We start from the raw sequence: 21,520 nt of genomic DNA, 5'->3' as shown, positions 1-21,520 counted from the left end.
TAATTATAACTATTCACACCAATTTCACAATTTCGATTATGTTCGCTAATATTTTTCAACAATAAACCTAACCTTGATTACGCAATGTGCACAAAAGGCACATACGTTTATTAATTTCTCTACGAATATTAACAATTCCGACTTATAACAAGGGAGTTGAATGTTAAAAAACGGAATTAATCCGAAACTAAAAGAAATTTACCCGAAAAGAACAAATTTTTTACCGTTTCACACTTTTCATCACCACAATATTGTTTAGCAACACGATACTTATTTTACATTTATATATTTCGAAAATTGGAAAAATCAAGTCTTTTAGGACGGAAAATAGATTAAAATACACTCCCGACACGATCGCGATACTTCTACATTGCGAGAAGCAAAAAATTGCTCCGAATTGCTAATAAAAATATTAGCACTTACTCCTACGAAATCCGAGAGCATACTGACGCTCTGAGCGCCCCCCCGAACTACGTTCAGCTTAGCCGGCCTCTCATTGGTTGAGCGCTGATCGCGCCGGCCAATGAGCAACCGCGCCAGGGTTGGGTTACTGACATCCACTATTACTCCTCCTTATCGGGATTTCCCTTTCTACCGTAATTCACGTTGGCAGCACTGTGCCAACGTGAATGAACCTTTATTACAGCCTGTGAATGAACCTTTATATCAAAATTCGATTACCAATTCGTAAATATACGTAAGAATACGTAAATATTGTTAAATCTAAATTTTCTTAAAATTCTCCCTACGTTTCTTTACACGAAAGAAATTTAAAAACATCTGCAACCCTGCATCATTTCCCTTTAAAAAAAAAGAAAGAAGGAAAGAACGAAAACAAGATGTCTGAAAGTGTTAAATTGTGTGGAAATTTGAAAAATATATTTAAAAATAAGGAAAATTTCGCAATAGTGACAATGACGTGCTTATAGTATATCAGTATGCGCATAAAGATTAACATGCAAAAAGAGTTTTGGCGGAATGGTCCTCTCTTTTAATAAATATATTCCCAGTCTGCCGGGTAAGAAATATGCATACGATTGTATTTGTGAACCCGAGAACGTCTGTACAGACGAGATTTTTCTCCAAAATGAACACAGTGCTTCCGAAATTCCCACAAATCCAGTCACAGTTCCACTCTGTGTCCTTGGAGATGTGCAACTACGTTTTCTCTGTCCAGACGACCTCGAGGAAGTACGCACACTTTGTCAGGAATGGTTTCCAATAGGTGAGAGTGCTTTTTTTGGAAACAATGACCAAAAAAAAAAAATTGGGTCACGTTTGAGTACATGCCTGTCAATATTTCGTTGTCATGCTGATTTTCAGTTCATGACTATTTAAGGGAATGTTTATATTTATAGAAGTTTTTTTTCTAAATTAAATTAAATATAATTTGTTTTTAAATATAATTAATATAATTCGGGTTGTGAATTGTGATAAACAGCTGGTTAATTTGTAAACAATTTTCATTTTTTTTTTCTAGTCGGAAATAAGGGATTTTTTGTTCGAGTATTTGTTTCGTGCGTAATTTACAAACGAGAAGAAAATCAATTTACGAGATGATTGTTCAGACGAGTGTAAATATAATTGATTGCTTATGAAGTCATCTCAGTTTAACCTTGATTACAACATCTAAAATTAATTTATGAATCAGCATTTACGTGTTGAAGTGCCTTATTTTTTTACAAGTATTTTTATTGGACAATTTTTTAATTATGGAACATTTAAGGAATTGCTATTCCTTAAATGTTCTATAATGAAAAAATTCATTTTCTTTTGTTTAAAGTCGAACAAAATGTTTCCTAAAGTTTATTCTTTTCTTTCTTTCATTCAAGTGAACGAATTATTTTTTCGCTGTACTTAATTTCGAAAATTTCTTTTTTTCTGTTTTTCATTCAAATGAACGAAATATTTTTTTTCTATAAATATTTTCAAAAGATTTCTTTTTTTCTTTCTTTCGTTCATATTCGAGAGAAATATTTTTTCACTACTGATTTTTTCAAAAAACTGCTGACTGTTAAAAATGCTGCTGACATTAGAAATATGAAACGTAATTGAAGCGTCTTGAAAATTTAGGAATTAATTTTCAACACGTGACACAATATTATTACAAATAAAATTAATTTTGTAAAGTTCTTGATAAACGAAAAAATATTTTTCCGCGTAAATTTTTTTTTAATAATGTTGTTTTAAAGAAATTAGAAACAAAAATTTGTAGGCAAAATATATTATTTTCAGAGATGAAATTAGTTTTTGTTTTCAATAGTTGATCATAATTGTGAACTTAATCGACTTAAAAAATTCGAATTTCAAGAGAAAATAAATAAATTTCGTTGATTTGAACATTCAAAATTTTGAGGTTATAATTTTCTATGTACAAAATTAATATTTTATTTTATTTTATAGGGTTGCCACAGATCAGGGAATTCAGGGAAAAGTCAGGAATTTTTATTTCGAAATTCAATTATTTTCAAAAATTTTGAATTAAATTCTTGGCAAAATTTCAATTATTTTCGAAAATTTTCCTCAATTCAATTATTTTCAATATCTACAAAATTTTAATAAAATTCTTCTAAAGAATTCAATTATGAAAAGAAAATTTTGATAAAATTCTACTCAAACATTTAATTATTTTCATAAATAATAAAAATTCCACAGGAATTCAATTAATAACAAATTTTTTTTTATAAATTCTTCGTAATAATTCAATTATTTTCGAAAATAATAAAATTCTTCTCAGGAATTCAATTATTTAAAAATATTTTTATAAAATTCTTTGCAAGAATTCAACTAATTAAGAAAAATTTAATAAAGTTCTTCACAAGAATTCAATTATTTTTTCAAATTTTAACAAAATTCTTTGCAGGAATTCAATTATTTGCATTAATACTAAATCTTCACAGGAATTTAATTATTTACAAATTTTTTTTTATAAATTTCTTCGCAATAATTCAATTATTTTCATAAATAATAAAATTTTTCTTAGGAATTCAATTATTTTTTCAAAATTTTACTATAATTCTTTGCACAAATACTAAATTTTTACAAGAATTCAATTATTTAAAACACAATTTTTATAAAACTTTTCGAAAAAATCGATTACTTAAAAAAATGTTTATAAAATTCTTCACAAAAAATCAACTATGTAAAGAATAGTATATTAAGCAACAAGAGGAGAAAGGCAGCCATTTCTTTACGGTGATTTTTGTGACACGAGTGGAGGTCGAGGGCGCCGTAGGCGCCCCGAGACCGGAACGAGTGTCACAAAAATCATCGTAAAGTAATTGGCTGCCTTTATTCTCGTGTTACTTACGATATTTTTTATTCCTAATGCACAAAAGCGGCGATTTCAGTTAGCAGACGACAGGGAGTAAAAGTCATTCACTTGTTCGATTTGTATGAAAATGGCGGCCGATTTCTCCCTTGGGCAAGAAAAATGCATGTGAACAGCTAATTTTCTTGCCCTTGGGAGAACACGGCCGCCATTTTCATACGGTCGAAGAAATGAATGACTTTCCTCCCTGTCGGCTGCTATCAGAAAGCGCCGTTTTTGTGCATGTGGGATAAAAAATTTATTAAAGTTCTACGACAGAATTCAATTATTTTAATAAATAATAAAATTCTTCTCAGATTTGTTGCAAAAATTCAATTATTTTCATAAATCATAAAACTTTTCGTAGATTTTCAATTATTTTTAATACAATTTTCATAAAACTTTTCGAAAAATGCAAATTTTAAGAAGTTAATTTTAATTTTTAAGAATAATTTAATTCTTAAAAATTTTATTTAATTCGTAAAAAAGGATTTAATTATTTAAAAAAAATTTTTTGATAAAATTCTTTAAAAGAATTCAATTTTGAGGAACATTCAATTATTCAATAAATTATTTATTTTTGTATTTAAATAATTTAATTCTCGTAGAATTTTCTATTAAAAATTGATTTAAAAATAAATTGATGTTAAAATTTTATATAATAATTGAATATTAAAAGCATTATTGCTTGAATGTTTAGAAATAATTGAATTTTTGAAAGGTTTCAAATTAAAGTCTTTAAAAATTTGAATTTTTATTTGATTTTATTTCTAATTAATTTAATTAATTAATTATCTATACTTTTAACTAACAATTCTGTAGAATTAATTTTTTTGAATAGATTTAAAATTGAATTTTTTTTTTAAACTATTCTGAAGTTGTTATTTTCTAATCTAATTGAATTGTAAACAATGGATTTTAAAATTTATACGAACTTTTTCAGAAGTTATTAAAAACAATTGATTTGAAGAAGAATTTTAGTTAAAACTTCCAGAAAAATAAAAAATAATGATTAAATATTTTTTTATAAATGAAGTTATTGATGTTTTCGAATAATTTTATAATTAAAGAAATTCTTTAATAAATGTAATAGAACATTTTTTTTTGAGTATCTAATTACTTTTAGAGTGATTTAGAATATTCTTTAAGGTCAAAGAAAAAAGGGAAATTTTGTCTGGAAATCTGGGAAATAAATCATGAAAAAAGAAAATTTAATTTTTGTGGCAACTTTGTAATTAGATAAGTTTGTAAATTGATTGAAGAATAAAAATATCAAAATTATTCTTGCATTTTATTCGCTTAGTAATAAAATTGCTAAAAATTAACCAACTAACCAAAATTATTCTCGTTGGGCCAATCGAAAATCAGAAAAATGAAATTGAAAAAAATGTATTCGATAAATGTATTTGAAAAATGTATGAAAAATGTAATTGAAATTAACAGAAAATAATGGAAATATTTTATTTTGTAGATTATCCGTACACATGGTACAAGGACATAACCAGTTCCTCGAGATTTTACGCACTTGCAGCAGTATACAGAGGCGTTATTATTGGCTTGATAGTTGCCGAAATAAAGCCCTACATCAAATTAAATAAAGAAGATCGTGGAATTCTCTGCTCTAGTTTAGGAAAAGATTCTCTAGTTGGATATATATTGAGTTTGGGCGTGAGAAGAGCCTATCGACGAAATGGCATTGCTTCCCTTCTCCTAGAACAATTATTAGCACACGTTACTGCTCCCGAGAGATCGTCGGTGAAGGCTGTTTTTCTCCACGTTCTCTCCAGTAATTCACCGGCTATTCAATTTTATCAAAGATGTCACTTTCGACTGCATAGTTTTCTTCCATATTATTACTTGATACACGGTATTTGTCGCGATGGTTTTATGTACGTATTGTACGTGAACGGTGGCCACGCACCATGGGGCTTATGGGATTGGATGTGTCACGTGGCAGGAACAATGGCCAGTCTTGGTGCATGTCGAGTGCCAAGATGGATTTGGCAACGCCTTCTTTGGGCTTCAACGCTACTTTCCTATCATAGATGATATGTCGATTATTACCTTATGTTCAATTACCAAAGTATTGTTCTTTTTTGAACTTTAAAAAGCAAGAAAAAACAAAGATTTCATAACTTCCGTGATAACGCTGAATGTCAAAAAAAAAAAAAAATTCGTATCCAACAAAAATGACAACACAACAAAAATTTTACGATGTCTAACAATTTATTATTCTCTTTATTTTATAAGACAATTTTAATTCATCCGATATACATTTTATGTTTACCAAGAGAGATAAAGTCATATATTTACGCACATACAGGGTTATCTTAAATTAGTATCTTGAATTATAGATACGTTAGAAATTAAGAGTTTAACATTTTTTTAAAAAATATTCCATTCTCCGGGAATAGAAACTAAAAAGATTGTAAATTTGTAGAATAGGCTTTTATTAAAAAAAAAAAGCAGGGCTTTTAATATAATTTTCCTGGATACTAATAAAAAAAAAATATGTACAAATACAGTATTAAAATTAATATATAAAAAAAGTATATATATTATTAATCAATTAGTATTAAAGAAATAAAGTTATTTATTAAAACTGTAATTGTAAAATTAAAAAAATGAATAACACAGTAACGAGCAGTTATATTAGAATTTAATTTATACGAAAAAAAGGCTATGGAAAAATACACCGAGTATTTTACGCATTGAAAGTAGTAAAACTTATAATTGTTAATTAATAAAAAAAAAGCATTTAATGATAGTTTATAGTAAAATACGATTTTTGATAGTAAAATTTAAAAAAAAAAAGTTATGAAGAAAAATTGATAATGATTTTTATCAAGAAAAAAAATGGTTTTTCTTTTTAATAAGTTTTAAAGGCGATATTAATTGATAATTGATTAAAAGACGAATTTAAGATCACCCTGTAAATTGAATTTATTTACAATAAATTTTAATGTTAATAGCAAACTTTAACTTTAAAAAAAAAAATTCTTTATATTGTATATTCTTTATCGACAAAGTTAATCTTTATACATCTGCAACACCTGTTTTAACTTAAATATGCTTTTTTTACTCTTTCTTAACTAATTTTATTTTATTTATGTACATACCAAATAAAAACTAAAATTTATTATTAATATATTAAAAACAAGTCGTATTTTTGATATGAAAAAAAACCCTGAAATAAAAATTGTAATTTAATTTTAGTCGAATTGCACAAAAACTGTAATTTTTATAAATTTTATTAAAATTCGTCGAAGGATTTCAATTATTTAAAAATTTTATGATAAAATACTTTACTAGAATTCAATTTTGAGAAATATTCAATTATTCAATAAATTATTTTTGTTGTATTTAAATAATTCAATTCTCGTAGAATTTTCTATTAAAAAGTGATTTAAAAATTAATTTCAGTTATAAATTTAGATAATGTTCAAAATTAATAAAAAAAATTCTCTTCCAAATTTTAATTGTTTTAATAAATAATAAAATTCTTCTCCAAAATTCAATATTATTTTAAAGAATTTTCCAAAAGAATTCAATTACATATTTAAAAAATTTTCTGATAAAATTTTACTCAAATATTTAATTACTTTTATAAATAATATTAAAACTTTCTAAAAATTCAATTATTTACAAATTTTTTATAAATTTCTTCGCAATAATTCAATTACATATTTTTGTAAATAGGTAATTAATTTGTTAAAAAAAATTTAATTCAATTTTTGTTTAATTATTTAAAGTCTTTTAAATTTTGAATGATTTTACAGGTAAAAACGATAATTTTTGAAAATTGGAATTAAAAATTGCAAATATAAGTAGAGAAAATCTGATTCATCTAATTCTCTAATTGATTTTAATTTGTTTTCATTGTTGGTGATTAATTGTTGAAAAGCAATAATATTTAATTACTGTTACCAGTAGAAAAACTAATTAGAAACATTAAAAAGTCATTACGTACCTAATGACACTAATGACTATTATGACTATACCATACCTATATATTTTTGTTTACATTTTAAATAATATCTGCGAGCGGAGTTGAATGACACATGGCGGTGTGCGGGTGTGTTAACCTGTTCCATTTATTATTGATTTCTAACACCGATTTACTTTTGGAAAAATGACAAAAATTATTGAACTTCGTCCAAATAAATGTCTACTTAATACCAATTTTGAGAAATATCAATTTTGTACCGAAAATATTCCAATAGAAATCGAAAAAAAATTAGTTAATGGTAAGTTAACCTCAAAATATATTGTTTACTTTTTTCATTATATTTATAGAATTTGAAGGATCTAAAGTAAAATAATTTTTATTTTGTGGAAAAAACTGATTAATTCTACTTTTATTTATCAACAAGAATATTGTTGATATTTTGCGGTTTTTTCGTAGCAAATTGTAAATAATTTTGAATCGTATAACGAAATTGTAATTGTAATTTGTTAATTATTTAAAACACAATTTTCATAAAACTTTTCGAAAAAAATCAATTATTTAAAAGGATATTTATAAAATTCTTCACAAGAATTCAAAAATTTAAAGAAAATTTAATAAAGTTCTGCCCAAGAATTCAATATTATTTTTTCAAATTTTAATAAAATTCTTTGCTTGAATTGAATTATTTTCATAAATAATAAATTTATACAAGAATTCAATTATTTTTATAAATAATAAAATTTTTCTCAGGAATTTAATTTTTTTTATAACTGTTAACAAAATTCATTGCAAGATTTCAATTATTTTTATAAATAATAAAATAATGATGAAAATAATTGTGAAGAAATTACATTAACAATATTCTTACAAAATGATATAATAATACATAATAATGGATACTAATTTTGAATCGTATAAGGAAATTGAAATTATAATTTAATATTATTGAATTATTGAAATTATAATTTGTTAATTAATATTAATTGTCATGAATTAAATCTCTTTCAGAGGTATTCCACTTGGAAGTGAACACATCGCGAGAATCATGGCTTGAAGCAAGATTATTTGCCCTTCACAATCATCTTTTTGTGAATCCTTTCGATTCGTCCTGTTGGTTTGTCGACAACACTGGAATTGTTTGGCAATTTATCGATGGAAATCTAAAAAAAATTCACACCCTAAAATCAGTGGACAATTCACAGATTTGCACCAAATACAATCCCTCCATTGGTTTCACCAGCGAAAACATCACAGTCATTTCTAACGGTAGCAAGAATTTAGAAATTTTACTAGAAAACGCCAAATCCGAAAGGGAATTTTTCCTCTTCGAAGACATTGAATCGGGAATCATTCTCGACGTTCAGAAAGTGAAGGAAAGTCCTCACATAATTATCAGTATTTACAGCATTATCGAGGTGGAAGGAAAAGTAAATTCTCGCATAACTTTATTGACGTATTCCTATCAAAAAGGCGAACCATCCACATTATTACTTCACAGGACGCAAATTTTAAAAGTCAAGGGAACTGTCGATTATTTCTATATTGAGAATAATGGTAATTATTTTCATACAGCGAGTCAAGATCCAGTTGTTTTTGAACACGATTCATTGAAACCAATAAAAGAGACTGTTAATTCTGATGGTGTGGGTATTAAAATACCGAAATATTGCTGGTCCCAGAATGACGATTCGGTGACAGTTTGGTTGAAAGTGCCGGAAAAATGTAACAATTCTCCAGCTGAAATTGACGTTAAACCGATGCAAATTTCCGTTTCGATGAAGGACATTGTCTTGATTCAGGGCGAAACTCAGCATAAATTGGAATCGAGCTTGACAACGTGGAAAATTAAAGACGACACTTTAGAAATTGAATTTGTCAAGTCCGAGTCTGGATTAATGTGGAATGAATTGATAAAAGGAGATACCGGTGGAGAATTTTTGCCGAATGAAGGTTTGGCAGCTGAAATTCATTCCAGGTAGAGAAATAAATTTTTTCTTCAATTTTTAACGTGAATTTTGTGAATAACAGACTTTGCACTCGACAATTAATTTTAAAAAAGTAGTAAAAAAAGTTGCTATCGAAAAATTAAACTTGACGATAAAAAAAAATTCGTTTTAGACACTTCACAAAACTGACAAAAATTCCATTCCATATTTTTTAATTTTTTGCCTTTTTTCTAATTTTCATCTAAAATATTTACTTCTTTCTTATCCTGCTAATAAATTGAATTCCTGCAACGAATTTTATAAATCATGAAAGAATTTAAATATTTATAAAATTAATTAAGTTATTGCGAAAATTTTTTAAATAATTGATTTCTTTCGACTAATTTTATGCAAATTCTAATTCAAATAATTCAATTCCTGAGAAATTTGTATTATTCATGAAAAGAATTTAATTCTTCCAAAGATTTTTACAAAAAAATTTTTAAATAAAATAAAATTCAATAAATTGAATTCTGTTTGGAAATTTTGTGAGAATAGTAGATATTGAAAATCATTGAATTGCGAAAAGTTTTTAAAAATAATTAAATTTTACAAAAAATTCTATTAGAATTTTTCAGAATAATTAAATGTCTGTGGTTTTTTATATTACATTTTTTTTGAAAATAATAGAATTCCTAAAAAACATTTTACTATTTATGAAAATAATTGAATTCTTGCAAACGATTTTATTAGAATTTTTTAAAATAATTGAATTTCCAAGAAGAAATTTATTACTTTTAAAAATAATTGAATTTCGCAAAGAATTTTATAAAAATGCCTCAATGTAATTGAATTTTCGGGAATAATTTTGTTAATTATTGACATAATTGAATTCTTTCGAAGAATTATTTATATGTAAATAAATAATAATGTTCTTTTGAACAATTTTATTAAAACATTTTGTAATAATTGAATTCATGTGAAAAATTCTTATATTTTTGTAAATAATTATAATTTAACAATTTTTCTAAGAATTAAAAAAAATTTTTTTTTTAAATAATTGTTTTTTTCGAGGAACTGAAATTAAATTTTTAAGAATCATTACATTTTTCGAGCAATTCCTGTAAAATTGTATTAAAAATAATTGAAAACCTGCCAGGAATTTTATTATTTATGAAAACAATTTAATTCTTGCAAAAATTTTTAAATAATTGATTTCTTTCGACTAATTTTATGCAAATTTTTATTTAAATAATTGAATTCCTGAGAAATTTTTATTATTTATGAAAAGAATTGAATTGCTTACAAAGTTTTTTTACCAAAAAATTTCTAAACAAAGTTTTCAAAAAAAATTGAATTCCTAAAAAGCTTTTTCTTATTTATGAAATTAATTGAATTCTCGGGAACGATTTTATTAGAATTTTTAAAAGTAATTGAATTCCCAAGAAGAAATTTATTATTCTATTATTTTTGTAAATAATTGAATTCTTCCTAAGAATTAAAAAAAATATATTTTTTAAATAATTGTTTGTTTCGAGGAATTGAAATTAAATTTTTTAAAATAATTACATTTTTCGATCAATTCCTGTAAAATTGTATTAAAAATAATTGAAAACCTGCGATGAATTTTATTATTTATGAAATTGAATGAATTCTTCATAAGAATTTTATAAAAATTGTTTTAAATAATTCATTTTTTCTTAAAATATAATAAATATTATGAAAATTTTATTTTAAATAATTTAATTCTTGTGGAAAATTTTATTCGTGAAAATAATTCAATTTTTCGATTAGTTAATTTAAAATAGTATTAAAAAGTAATTGAAATTCTTCGATGAGTTTTATTATTTATGAAAATAATTGAATTTTTTTGAAAACGCTATTCTAAATTAATTGAATTCCTGTGGAAATTTTATTATTTCTGAAAATAATTGAAGTTTGGATAAATTATATCAATTTTTCTTAAATAATTGAATTCTTTTGCAAAATTTTATGAAAATACTAGATATTGAAAATAATTGAATTTAGAATATTTTTTGAAAATAATTGAATCGTTTTAAAAAATGTGATTATAATTTTTGAGAATAATTTTTTTATTTCTAGTATTAGCGAATTTAAAGTAGTGGAAATTCTCAAAAAAAAGACAAAAATAGTAGCTTTTAGTGGCTAAAATCTAAAAAAATTGCCCAAATAGTAGCATAACGTAAAAAAAGTAGTAAATAGTATAGGTGAGTGCGAAGCCTGGAATAAATTACTGGATTACTCAATAAATTACTAAATTACCAAATAAATTGCTAATCTACTAAATAAATTACTTAGTTTTTGAAATAAATTGCTATTTATAAATTTTAATTGTAGATTAGCTCATTTGTGTTCCGAACAACCGGAGAGAGTAGAACAGCCGGCTTTGGGTTTCAATTCGGAGCAATTGGAGGAATGCGATTTGGAAGGTCGGGAAAATATTCTCCAACGTGTAAATATGAACAGTCACAGTACAACGAATTTGTCAATGCTTGGAAGCAGCAATTGCATTCTTTACACACAGAAAATAAAATCCGGTCAGATGCTTTGTTTTAGGCACGATCACGACGGTTGTATTTGGACCACGAAAGAAAGCGACGATGAAAATTGGAATTTAGAACACATTTGGACATTTCCCGCACTCGGTTATGTCGAGGCGAGCAAAACGAATAAAAAATTCTGCATATCTCCATCTGGTAGGTATTTTCTCAAAGAATCTCTATACCTTAAACTTTAAATTCAATTACTTGATCCTATTTTTTCATAATTTCTAAATTAAATTACATTCAAAAATAGAAGAATTTTTTAAAAATAAATATTTAAATTCCTATTTAATATTGAACATAATTAATTTATTTTGTATTTGTTTTCAGAACTATCGGACACTTCTTTCGTAGCGATCGTCGAACACACAAGGCACGTGTTCATTTACCAAAAACCAGAAAACAATGACGTTGTCGGAAAACAATTTATCGTCGATTTTGGAAATAAAACTATTTTAGGCGCCGCTTGGATAAATAAATATTTGATAGTATTAACAAAAGATGTATTATACTGTCTTCGAATTTATTCAGAATAATAGTAATAAGTACATATAAAGATATGATTTATTTCTATGTACAGAAAACTTGAAATTATTTTCTATTCTTAATATGTATATATATAATCAATAGAGAATACTATTAAAATTAAATAAACTTTTTTTTCTTAAAGAAATCATTCTCTCTCAAAAGCAAAATTGATTGAAATATAATAATTTCGCAAAAAAAAAAAAAAAACGATTGAGAAATTTATCTTTACAATACAAAAATAATCTATCTCTCTCTCTCACTCTTTTATGTAGAATCTATTTTTTTTTATCTCAAACAACAAAAATTATATTTTTCTTGTATATACTTTCAAAGGAAATACGACGTTTTAGTTTAAAAACTAAACTAAAGAAAAAAAGATCTAAGTGCTAAAATTCGTTTTAACAAGTGCTTTTCTAATGTATTTCATAATGAAATCCATTGTGATGGTATTACATTGAGGCCAATCCCAAACCATCATGCTATTAAATGTCTTTACACAAGTAGCATTTGCACTTGCCGGACGATCAAATTCGTAGAAGGATTTTCTATTTTTAATATCGTAAATGTAGATTGAATCATTTTTTGTACTCTTGTGACGTGCCCAATGATCTGCAGTCACTTTCATAAATAACAAACTTTGTGGTTTAAAATACGAACGTTCATTGTCATCCTCCTCGGAATTGTAGTCCTGTGAATTTCTCAATGGATAATAAACGTCAGCCTGCGGTCCAGTTTTCATCTGACAGGTGATCAATTTCAATTTATCCTCTAAATGCTCATCGACCAAATGTAAATCTTTCATGAATATTCGACATTCTTGTCCGTGTGGTTTCCAGAGTGCTTCGCAAAATGTTGCCAACATTCTGTGCCTAAAAATCGATATAAACATCTATTAATAATAATCGTTATAAATCGCAGTGTCTGTTGATAATTTCAAGGCTCGAACCAGTGAAAGTATTTAAAAAAACGGACTTTACGGACCAAAAATGAAAAATTACGGACCATTTATGGATCAATTACTGACAAAAATATAACCAGTCCGAGTCAAATAAAAAACATTTTACATAAAACTATAAATTAAATTTTTTCATAACTATAAAACATGAAGATATTGATAACTCCGAGTCTTCGACTCGGAGTGATCGATTTCTTCATGTTTTATAATAATTAAAAGATAACGAAGTGATAAAATCATTTACAATTCAATTATTATTTACAAGAATTTTTAACTAAAATTCTTCTTCAAATCGATTATTATTTTTAATAATTTTCGAAACAGTTCTTTCACAATTATCAAATACATTTGTTTACAATATTTAATTTTACGAAATTTCAATTATTCGTAAATTCTTCAATTAAATAAATATTAGAAAATAAAAACATAAAATAATATATTAAAAAAATTCAATTAAATTTTCAAAAAAATTAATTTCAAAATTCAATTATTTTTACAAATTCACGTTATATTGCTTTTAATATTCAATTATTATCTAAAATTTTAAATGAAACTCAATTTTAAATCAATTTTTATTAGAAAATTCTACTAGAATTCAATTATTTAAATCCAAAAATAAATTGTTTATTGAATAATTCATTGTTTCTTAAAATTCAATTATCAAAAAGAATTTTATCAATAAAATTTTTAAATAATTACATTTTCCGAGAAATTCGATTAAAATTGTTATAAAAATAATTGAAATTCTACAATGAGTTTTATTATTTATAAAAATAATTGAGTTCCTAAAAAGAATTTTATTATGTACGAAAATAATTGAATTATTGCGAAGAAATTTATAAAAAATTTGTAAAAAATGAATTACTGTGAAATTTTTATTATTTTATGAAAATAATTAAGTATTTGCGTAGAATTTTTTTTAATAATTGAATTGTTTTGGAAAATTTTATTAAAATAGTAGATATTGAAAAAACAATTGTTTCAAATTAAAAATCTTAATTTTTAAAGTATTTTATTAAAAACTTTTGAAAATAATTACATTCTTTCGAGAAATTAAATTCAAATTGTATTGAAATTAATTGGATTTTTCTAAAAATATTTATCACAATTTTTGAAAATTTAATTAAATTTAATTTAATTCTCTCAAGGAATTTCATTGAAATTTTTGTTAACAATTACAATCTTTCGAGGATTTCTACGTTATTTAAATCGTATTGAAAATAATTGAATTCTTATAAAAGAATTTTATAAAAATTTTTGAAAATAATTGAATTTCACTGAAAAATTGTATTGTTTATGAAAATAATTGAATTTCTGTGCAGAATATTTTATTAAAATTATATTGAAAACATTTCAATTCATTTAAAGAATTTTATTATTTATAAACATAATTGAATTTCTTTAAAAAATTTAATGTTATTTATTTATTTATTTAAGTAGTGAATTTCATTAAAACTTTTGAAAATAATAAAATTCTTTCGAAAAATTCAATTAAAAATGTATTTGAAATAATTTTAATATGAACATATTTTATTAACATTTTTGATAATAATAAAATAATAGTATTTCATCAAGAAAAATTGAAATTGTATTGAAAATAATTGATTTTCTCCAAAGAATTTAATTATTTATGAAATCAATTGAATTCTTTCGAATTTTATAAAAATTTTCAACAATATTGGATTTTTTTTCTAGAAATATCATTTAAATTGTATTGAAAATAATTAAATTCTTACCAAAAATTATATTATTTTTTAAAAGAATTGAATTTTTGAAAGAATTTTATTATTTACTAAAATAATTGAATTCTTGCCAAAAATTTTATGAAAATTTTTCAAAATAATTGAATTATTTCGAAGAAATTCATTAAAATTTTTAAAAATAACAAAATTCTTTCACGACAAATGTTTTGAAAATAATTTAATATTATAATAAATAAATTTTACGAAATTTGTATATTTCATAAAATATTTATTATTATAAATAATACAAATTTCACAGAAATTCAATTATTTTCATAAATAACAAAATTCTTCACATGAATTCAATTATTTCTATAAATAATAAAGTTCTTTAAATGAATTCAATTATTTTGATTATAATTTCAATAAAATTCTTTGCAGGAATTCAATTATTTTAATAAATAATAAAATTCTTCGTAGAAATTCAATTGTTTTTAAAAATTTTATTAAAATTCTTCGCAATAATTTCATTATTTTTATAAATAAAAAAATTCTTTGTAGAAATTCAATTATTTTTAAGAATGTTATTAAAATTCTTCGCAGAAATTCAATTATTTTTTAAAAATTTTATTAAAATTTGTCAGAAGAATTCAATTATGTAAATATTTGTTTGTAAAATTCTTTGTTAGAATTAAATTTGAAGAAACATTTAATTTTGTATTTAAATAATTGAATTCCCGTACAATTTTCTAATAAAAATTGGTTTAAAAATGAATTTCAGTTAAAATTTTAGAAAATAATTGAATTTTTTCTAGGAGTCAAGTTAAAATTATGTTGAAAATAACAGAATTTCTATAAAGAATTGTAAAAAAAAAATTTTTTAATTTAATTGAATTCTTTCGAGAAATTTTATTAAAATTGTATTGAAAAGAATTGAATTTCTAGAAACAATTTTATTACTGAAAATAATTGAATTCTTACCAAGAATTTTATTTAAATTTTTGAAAATAATTAGATTGTTTCAAAGAATTTTATTAACTATTTATCAAAACGGAATGGAAATTTTTTAAAATTTACCTGTCTAATAAGTATTCTTTACTGATGTTTTCGCCACCAAGCATGTAGCCGTCGATAATATGCAGTCTCTCCGCTTTTCTTTGGTGTCTTCCCGTTTTTCGATACTCCATAACAGCCTCGGCATAGACGAGCGTATCGGCTGGCAAATAAACATTATCCACACGTTCCCAAACATTTTGAACAAAACGAAATACTTGCGCTCGTCCCAAACCCAAATAAAATGTTGCCTTCTTCTCGTCAGTCGCATTAATTGTCGAGGCACATGGCATACAATACCAATCGAGTGGAGAATTCAAAACCGTATTCTGAATATTCTCCTGAATGAATTTCTTCGCCGAATTAAAATCCTTCTTCAACAAATCCAAATAACCATCCAATAATTTACTTATTTTCTCATGTGGTTTCATTTTTCTCGGCACACTTCGCATTTTATCCTCCAATTCCCAATGAGTAAGACAAAGTTTCCTCATATCCCCCTGTCTCTCCTCAATCAATGTCTTCTCCTGCGCGTAATGCGCAATTTTCAACAATCCAACAATTTGCCGCCTTCCAATCTCATCATTCGACGCTTTTAAATAATCAAAAAATTTATTATCCGTCTTCAATATTTCCAATGGTACTAAATGTGTAACATCTTTGGATTTATCACGTTTCTGAAGAATTGTATTTACAGTGAAAAGATAATCCAACACTCTCTGCGTATTGGGACGTTTTCCTTTACAAATCAAATAGCGCTCCGAATTTGCGGGTCTCGATGTATTTGGCTTGAATATTGACACCTCGTCGAAACAACGATACATGAGAAACACGAGGCCAGCGCTAAATGGCGTAAAAATGTCAAAAAGTTTTGTCACAAAATGCCCACCATCGCGGACAATCATCAATGCCACCAAACACTGACAAAGATACAATTGCTTCGACAATATCTCCTGTATATTCTCTTGACCCTCCACTGAAAAACCACCATCCGACATCATAAAATGCACCCCCTTCCCCTTAGTCTGCCTCATTATTAATTTTTTCAACGCAATTTGATTCTCCGGCCAGAAAACATCGCCATCCTCCCTTGGTCCATAGTACGGATGAAAAGTCTCACAAGGACCGGCGGTAAAATCATCAATTTTAAAATCATTCTCCCTTCTCAATGTAAAACCAAAACCCTTTGCCTTCCATTTCTTTCGATAGAGAACGTATTCACTGAAACCACCGGGTCCAGCGCAAACATCCGCAAAATAGAGTAATTCATCTGACTTTAAATTCTCCGGTCTTGTGAACATAAAATTACAGGCTTTATCCATATTTGCCATTTTAACAGCCGCTCGATTTATGAAGAATGCACTGCGAATTGTCTCGTATGGATTCGAACGTGTACGAGCGTCACGCATTTCAAGTTTATCGAGTCTATCAAAAACACTCTTTGAATTAATGACATTACTCACAGTGAAGGGATCGCAAAATTCTGTCTCGTCGTCTATTGTTAATTTACTCGGACCCAGTGTCATCCAATCGTCGTCAATATACGGTTCCTCGTATAAATCATTTATTAACCAGTCAATGTCTTCCTCAACTTTGACAGTTTCATCGTCGGGATTGAATTTTTCGTGTGCCTTCTCCAATTCTTCAATGCGAAATCCAAGACCACGGAAGCCACGTTGCTTTGAAGCTTGTACTGGCTCTATTCTTCCCTTACCATCCTTACCTAAACCTTTTCCATCCCATCCCATTTGTCTCATCAATTTTGATCCGATTGAATCTGAAATTTATTATTAAATATTGTAGAATTATATTAAATCTAAAATTTATTATTAAATATTGTCGAATTATATTGAATCTAAAATTTATTATTAAATATTGCAAAATTATATTGAATCTAAAATTTATTATTAAATATTGTTGAATTATATTAAATCTACAATTTATTATTAAATATTGCAGAATTATATTGACAGGGTTGCCACAAAAATTTAATTTTAATTTTCCCTGATTTTCAGAAAAAAATTTCACTTTTTCCCTGACTCTACAGAAAATTCTGATTCACTCTCAAAAAACTGTTCTCTTAGGTTCATTAAATTTAATTGTAAAATTATTAGAAAACCTCAATAACTTCATTTTAAAATAAGTATTTAATTATTATTTTTCCATAGGATTGAAGATTTTCAAAAATGTCAAATTCAAGCCATTTAAAATTAACAACTTATAATAATTTCGATTTCCAGAAACTTTTCCAAAAAAAAATTAAATTATTTACAAAAATTCTAATAAAATCCTTCGCAAGAATTCAATTATTTTTACAAGTAATAAAATTTTCCACACGAATTCAACTATTTAAAAAAATGTAATAAAATTATTTTTACAAGTAAAAAAATTTTTCACAGGATTTCAATTATTTAAAAAATATGTAATAAAATTCATTGCAAGAATTCAATTATTTTCATAAGTAATAAAATTCTTCACAGGATTTCAATTATTTTTTAAAAATGTAATAAAATTCCTTGTATAAATTCAATTATTTTTCTAAATAATAACATTTTTCACACAATTTAAATTATTTTAAATAAATTTCTTGAAACATGTAATTACTTTCAAAAAGATTTGTAAAATTTTTTGCAAGAATTCAATTATATTTCATAAATAATGAAGTTCTTCGTTGAAATTCAAACATTTTCAAAATCTAATATTTTTATAAAATTTCTCAAAAGAATTCAATTATTTAAAAAAAATATAAAATAAAATATGTTGTAAGAATTCAATTACCTTTCATAAATAATAAATCGATTATTCGGAAATTCTTCAATTAAATATATTATAAGAAAATGAAAACTTCCAATAATTTCAAAAAAAAGTCAAATAAACTTTTTCAAAAAAATTAATTCTACATTAGTTAAAAGTATGAAAATTAGCAAATTTCCCTTTTCAAAATTCAATTTTTTCTAAAAAGTCATGCTATAATGCTTTTAATATTCAATTATTATCTAAAATTTTAATTGAAATTCATTTTTAATCAATTTTTATTAGAAAATTTTACTAGAATTCAATTACTTAAATACAAAAATAAATAATTTATTAAATAATTGAATGTTTTATAAATGATTGCGAAGAAGTTTAATAAAATTGTTAAAAATAATTGAATTTCTATGAAATTTACATTATTTTTTGTGAAAATAATTAAATTTTTAGGTAGAATTTTATTAAAACTTTTTTTTAAATAATTGAATTTATTTGGAAAATTCTATTAAAATAATAAACATTGAAAATAATTGAATTGAGGATAATTTTTTAAAATAATTGAATTTCGAAGAAGAATTTGATTATTGATAAAGATAATTGAAATTTTTACGGGACTTTTCGTAAACTTCAACTATTGTTATAGAAATAGAAAGAATTAAATAGAAGATTAAATTAAATCTATTCAATATTTTTAAAAGCTGCTGGAGAACAAAATTCAGTATTTTCTTATGAATCCTAGAAATTGAATATTATGCCAGTACTTTTGATGAAATTAACCTGGCTTTTTCCTGATCTGTGGCAAACCTGTAAATTATATTAAATCTAAAGTTTATAATTTTAAAGGAAACATTTCGGAAATATTACATTTAATAGACTTCGCACTGGATAATTAATTTTAAAAAAAGTAGCTGTAAGATTGAAGAAAATAGTAAATAAAAAGTAGCTATCGATAAATTAAAATTGTCAACTATAAAAAAAACTCATTTTACCTGATTCACAAAAATGATAAAAATTTGATTCTACATTTCACTGTTTTCCTAATTTCCATAAAAAATATTTGCTTTTTTTCTTATCCTGGTAACAACTTTAATTCTAATGTTCCTAATGTTCTAAATGTTTAAAAGAACGATTCTTTTTTATTTTTTAGTTCAAAATAAATGTTTATTACAATTATTTTGCGTCAGTATAAAAAAAATTACTTTTGTAATTTTTGTAAGTTTCTAAACGTAAAATTTAAGTTTTTAACTTTTATTGCAATCAGTAAGTTCTCCAAATACTTTTAATAAGTAATATTTCGTTCATTTGAACGTTCAAAACTTGTAATTAAAATAAATATTTAAATTATTATCACAGTTTAACAACAATTAAATTATTTAAATACAAAAATAACTAATTGACAGAATAGTTAATTATTTCTTAAACTTGAATTCTTTTAAAAAATTGTATCAAAACTTTTGAAGATAATTGAATTCTTTTCAAGAATTTTAATAAAATTTTTAATTACATTTTTCGAGGAATTCATATTAAAAAGAATTGAAATCCTTAGAAGAATTTTATTATTTATCAAAAAATAATTGAATTCTCACAATGAATTTCTTTTGAATTGTCAAAATATCTATTAAAATAATTCAAATAGTAGAAAATCGTAAAAAAAAGTAGTAAATAATAGGTATTATTAGACGAATGCAAAGCCTGATCTATAATAGAATTATAATGGCTAATAGAAAGAATGATTCTCATTAAAAATTTACCACTAGGTTTACACTGCAATCGCATATGGTTATTGCCGGTAAAATGTATCATTTCGTCTTCTCCATCGTCAGCAGAATGTCCAGAAACAAATTTACGAGAGGAAAACACACCATTGCGATGCATTTTCTTCGGCTCACTCTCAGAATCTTCAGTGTCAATATAACTGAAAGATCTTTTATTGCTCATTTTAAAGTGAACTCGCTCCTCCTGCGATTCATCCTCCGAGGATGATGGGTCAGATTTAAAAACACTCATTTTTCTCAAGTGTTTCTTTTGAAGTTTCCTCGAAATTCGATGGTTAATTCCACTTATGGCATTACTGGCTGTGAGAACAAAACATAAACATCAACTATTTTCTAATTGCGCGCAAATACTTATATACATATATATATTTATTCACACAGAAATCTTTTTCTCAAGAAACTCTTTTCGTTCAGTTGAAAGAAACATCAATGTATATGTTTCGATTTCGATTATTCGTGAAGGAGAATAGAACAGAATGTTTATTTTTAAATCGTCATTTTTAAATAAAAACTTCTCACCCGTTGCAAACACAGAGTTAACCTCAACAATCTCGCGAAGTCGCGACAAATAAGTTTTTCATGTAGAATTTTTAAACGCCCGTCTTTGTCGACATTCACTGCAATAGGTGTTGGGGAGTGTGGTATTTATGAATTTACAAATTCGTGGAGCATTTTAAATCACTATTATTAATAAACAATAAAATTATTGCACAACATAGAGACATTCCACCAATTCCATCGTCCATAAAAACTGATAAAAACATGGATTTTTGTTACCAAAATGGCGTCAAAATTTTGTTATACTCACGGAACTTACGGTTCCGCCGGTAAATAACGTAACTCCGTACGTAACAATTGGCGGTACTTTTAAATCACCAACGGGAAGAAGTATAACAATAATAATAATTAGACAGAAAAGTAACAAATTTAACAAACATTTTTCTATAATTTAATATAAAATACCTACAATTTAGTTTAAAAATATTTAAAAATTGTAAATTTTTATGGAAAAAAAGAATAAGGTAACT

At 24.9% G+C, this 21,520-nt stretch overlaps 3 protein-coding genes across 3 annotated transcripts; 2 read left to right on the top strand and 1 right to left on the bottom strand.

Annotated features, from left to right (window-relative positions):
- Positions 1-790: 790 nt before the first annotated feature.
- LOC122510729 (N-alpha-acetyltransferase 60) lies at positions 791-6,064 on the top strand. The gene is made up of 2 exons (XM_043625579.1): positions 791-1,225; positions 4,782-6,064. Exons 1-2 carry the CDS (start codon positions 979-981, stop codon positions 5,357-5,359), a joined length of 825 nt encoding a protein of 274 aa, XP_043481514.1. The 5' UTR covers positions 791-978; the 3' UTR covers positions 5,360-6,064.
- Positions 6,065-7,204: 1,140 nt separating this feature from the next.
- LOC122510708 (nudC domain-containing protein 1) lies at positions 7,205-12,398 on the top strand. The gene is made up of 4 exons (XM_043625541.1): positions 7,205-7,557; positions 8,268-9,234; positions 11,543-11,901; positions 12,079-12,398. Exons 1-4 carry the CDS (start codon positions 7,443-7,445, stop codon positions 12,282-12,284), a joined length of 1,647 nt encoding a protein of 548 aa, XP_043481476.1. The 5' UTR covers positions 7,205-7,442; the 3' UTR covers positions 12,285-12,398.
- Positions 12,399-12,620: 222 nt separating this feature from the next.
- LOC122510707 (cap-specific mRNA (nucleoside-2'-O-)-methyltransferase 1) lies at positions 12,621-21,275 on the bottom strand. Its single transcript, XM_043625540.1, has 4 exons — positions 21,012-21,275; positions 20,469-20,792; positions 15,991-17,743; positions 12,621-13,145 (listed from the first exon to the last, which is right to left on the bottom strand). Exons 2-4 carry the CDS (start codon positions 20,722-20,724, stop codon positions 12,656-12,658), a joined length of 2,499 nt encoding a protein of 832 aa, XP_043481475.1. The 5' UTR covers positions 20,725-20,792; positions 21,012-21,275; the 3' UTR covers positions 12,621-12,655.
- Positions 21,276-21,520: the final 245 nt, after the last annotated feature.

Source organism: Leptopilina heterotoma, unplaced genomic scaffold, assembly GCF_015476425.1.
Source record: "Leptopilina heterotoma isolate Lh14 unplaced genomic scaffold, ASM1547642v1 Lhet_73, whole genome shotgun sequence".
NCBI classification, from domain to species: Eukaryota; Metazoa; Arthropoda; class Insecta; order Hymenoptera; family Figitidae; genus Leptopilina; species Leptopilina heterotoma.
This window is presented reverse-complemented; position numbering and strand designations above follow the sequence as displayed.

What these genes read in the sequence shown, in the direction of transcription:
- LOC122510729 (XM_043625579.1), top strand. Translation starts at nt 979, where the DNA reads ATGGTCCTCTCTTTTAATAAATATATTCCCAGTCTGCCGGGTAAGAAA. An exon ending in TCAGGAATGGTTTCCAATAG is followed by an intron (nt 1,226 to 4,781) that starts GTGAGAGTGCTT and finishes TTTATTTTGTAG; the next exon opens with ATTATCCGTACACATGGTAC.
- LOC122510708 (XM_043625541.1), top strand. Translation starts at nt 7,443, where the DNA reads ATGACAAAAATTATTGAACTTCGTCCAAATAAATGTCTACTTAATACC. An exon ending in GCAGCTGAAATTCATTCCAG is followed by an intron (nt 9,235 to 11,542) that starts GTAGAGAAATAA and finishes TTTTAATTGTAG; the next exon opens with ATTAGCTCATTTGTGTTCCG. An exon ending in ATTCTGCATATCTCCATCTG is followed by an intron (nt 11,902 to 12,078) that starts GTAGGTATTTTC and finishes ATTTGTTTTCAG; the next exon opens with AACTATCGGACACTTCTTTC.
- LOC122510707 (XM_043625540.1), bottom strand. Translation starts at nt 20,724, where the DNA reads ATGAGTGTTTTTAAATCTGACCCATCATCCTCGGAGGATGAATCGCAG. An exon ending in ATTGCAGTGTAAACCTAGTG is followed by an intron (nt 17,744 to 20,468) that starts GTAAATTTTTAA and finishes AATAAATTTCAG; the next exon opens with ATTCAATCGGATCAAAATTG. An exon ending in AAAGAATACTTATTAGACAG is followed by an intron (nt 13,146 to 15,990) that starts GTAAATTTTAAA and finishes ATCGATTTTTAG; the next exon opens with GCACAGAATGTTGGCAACAT.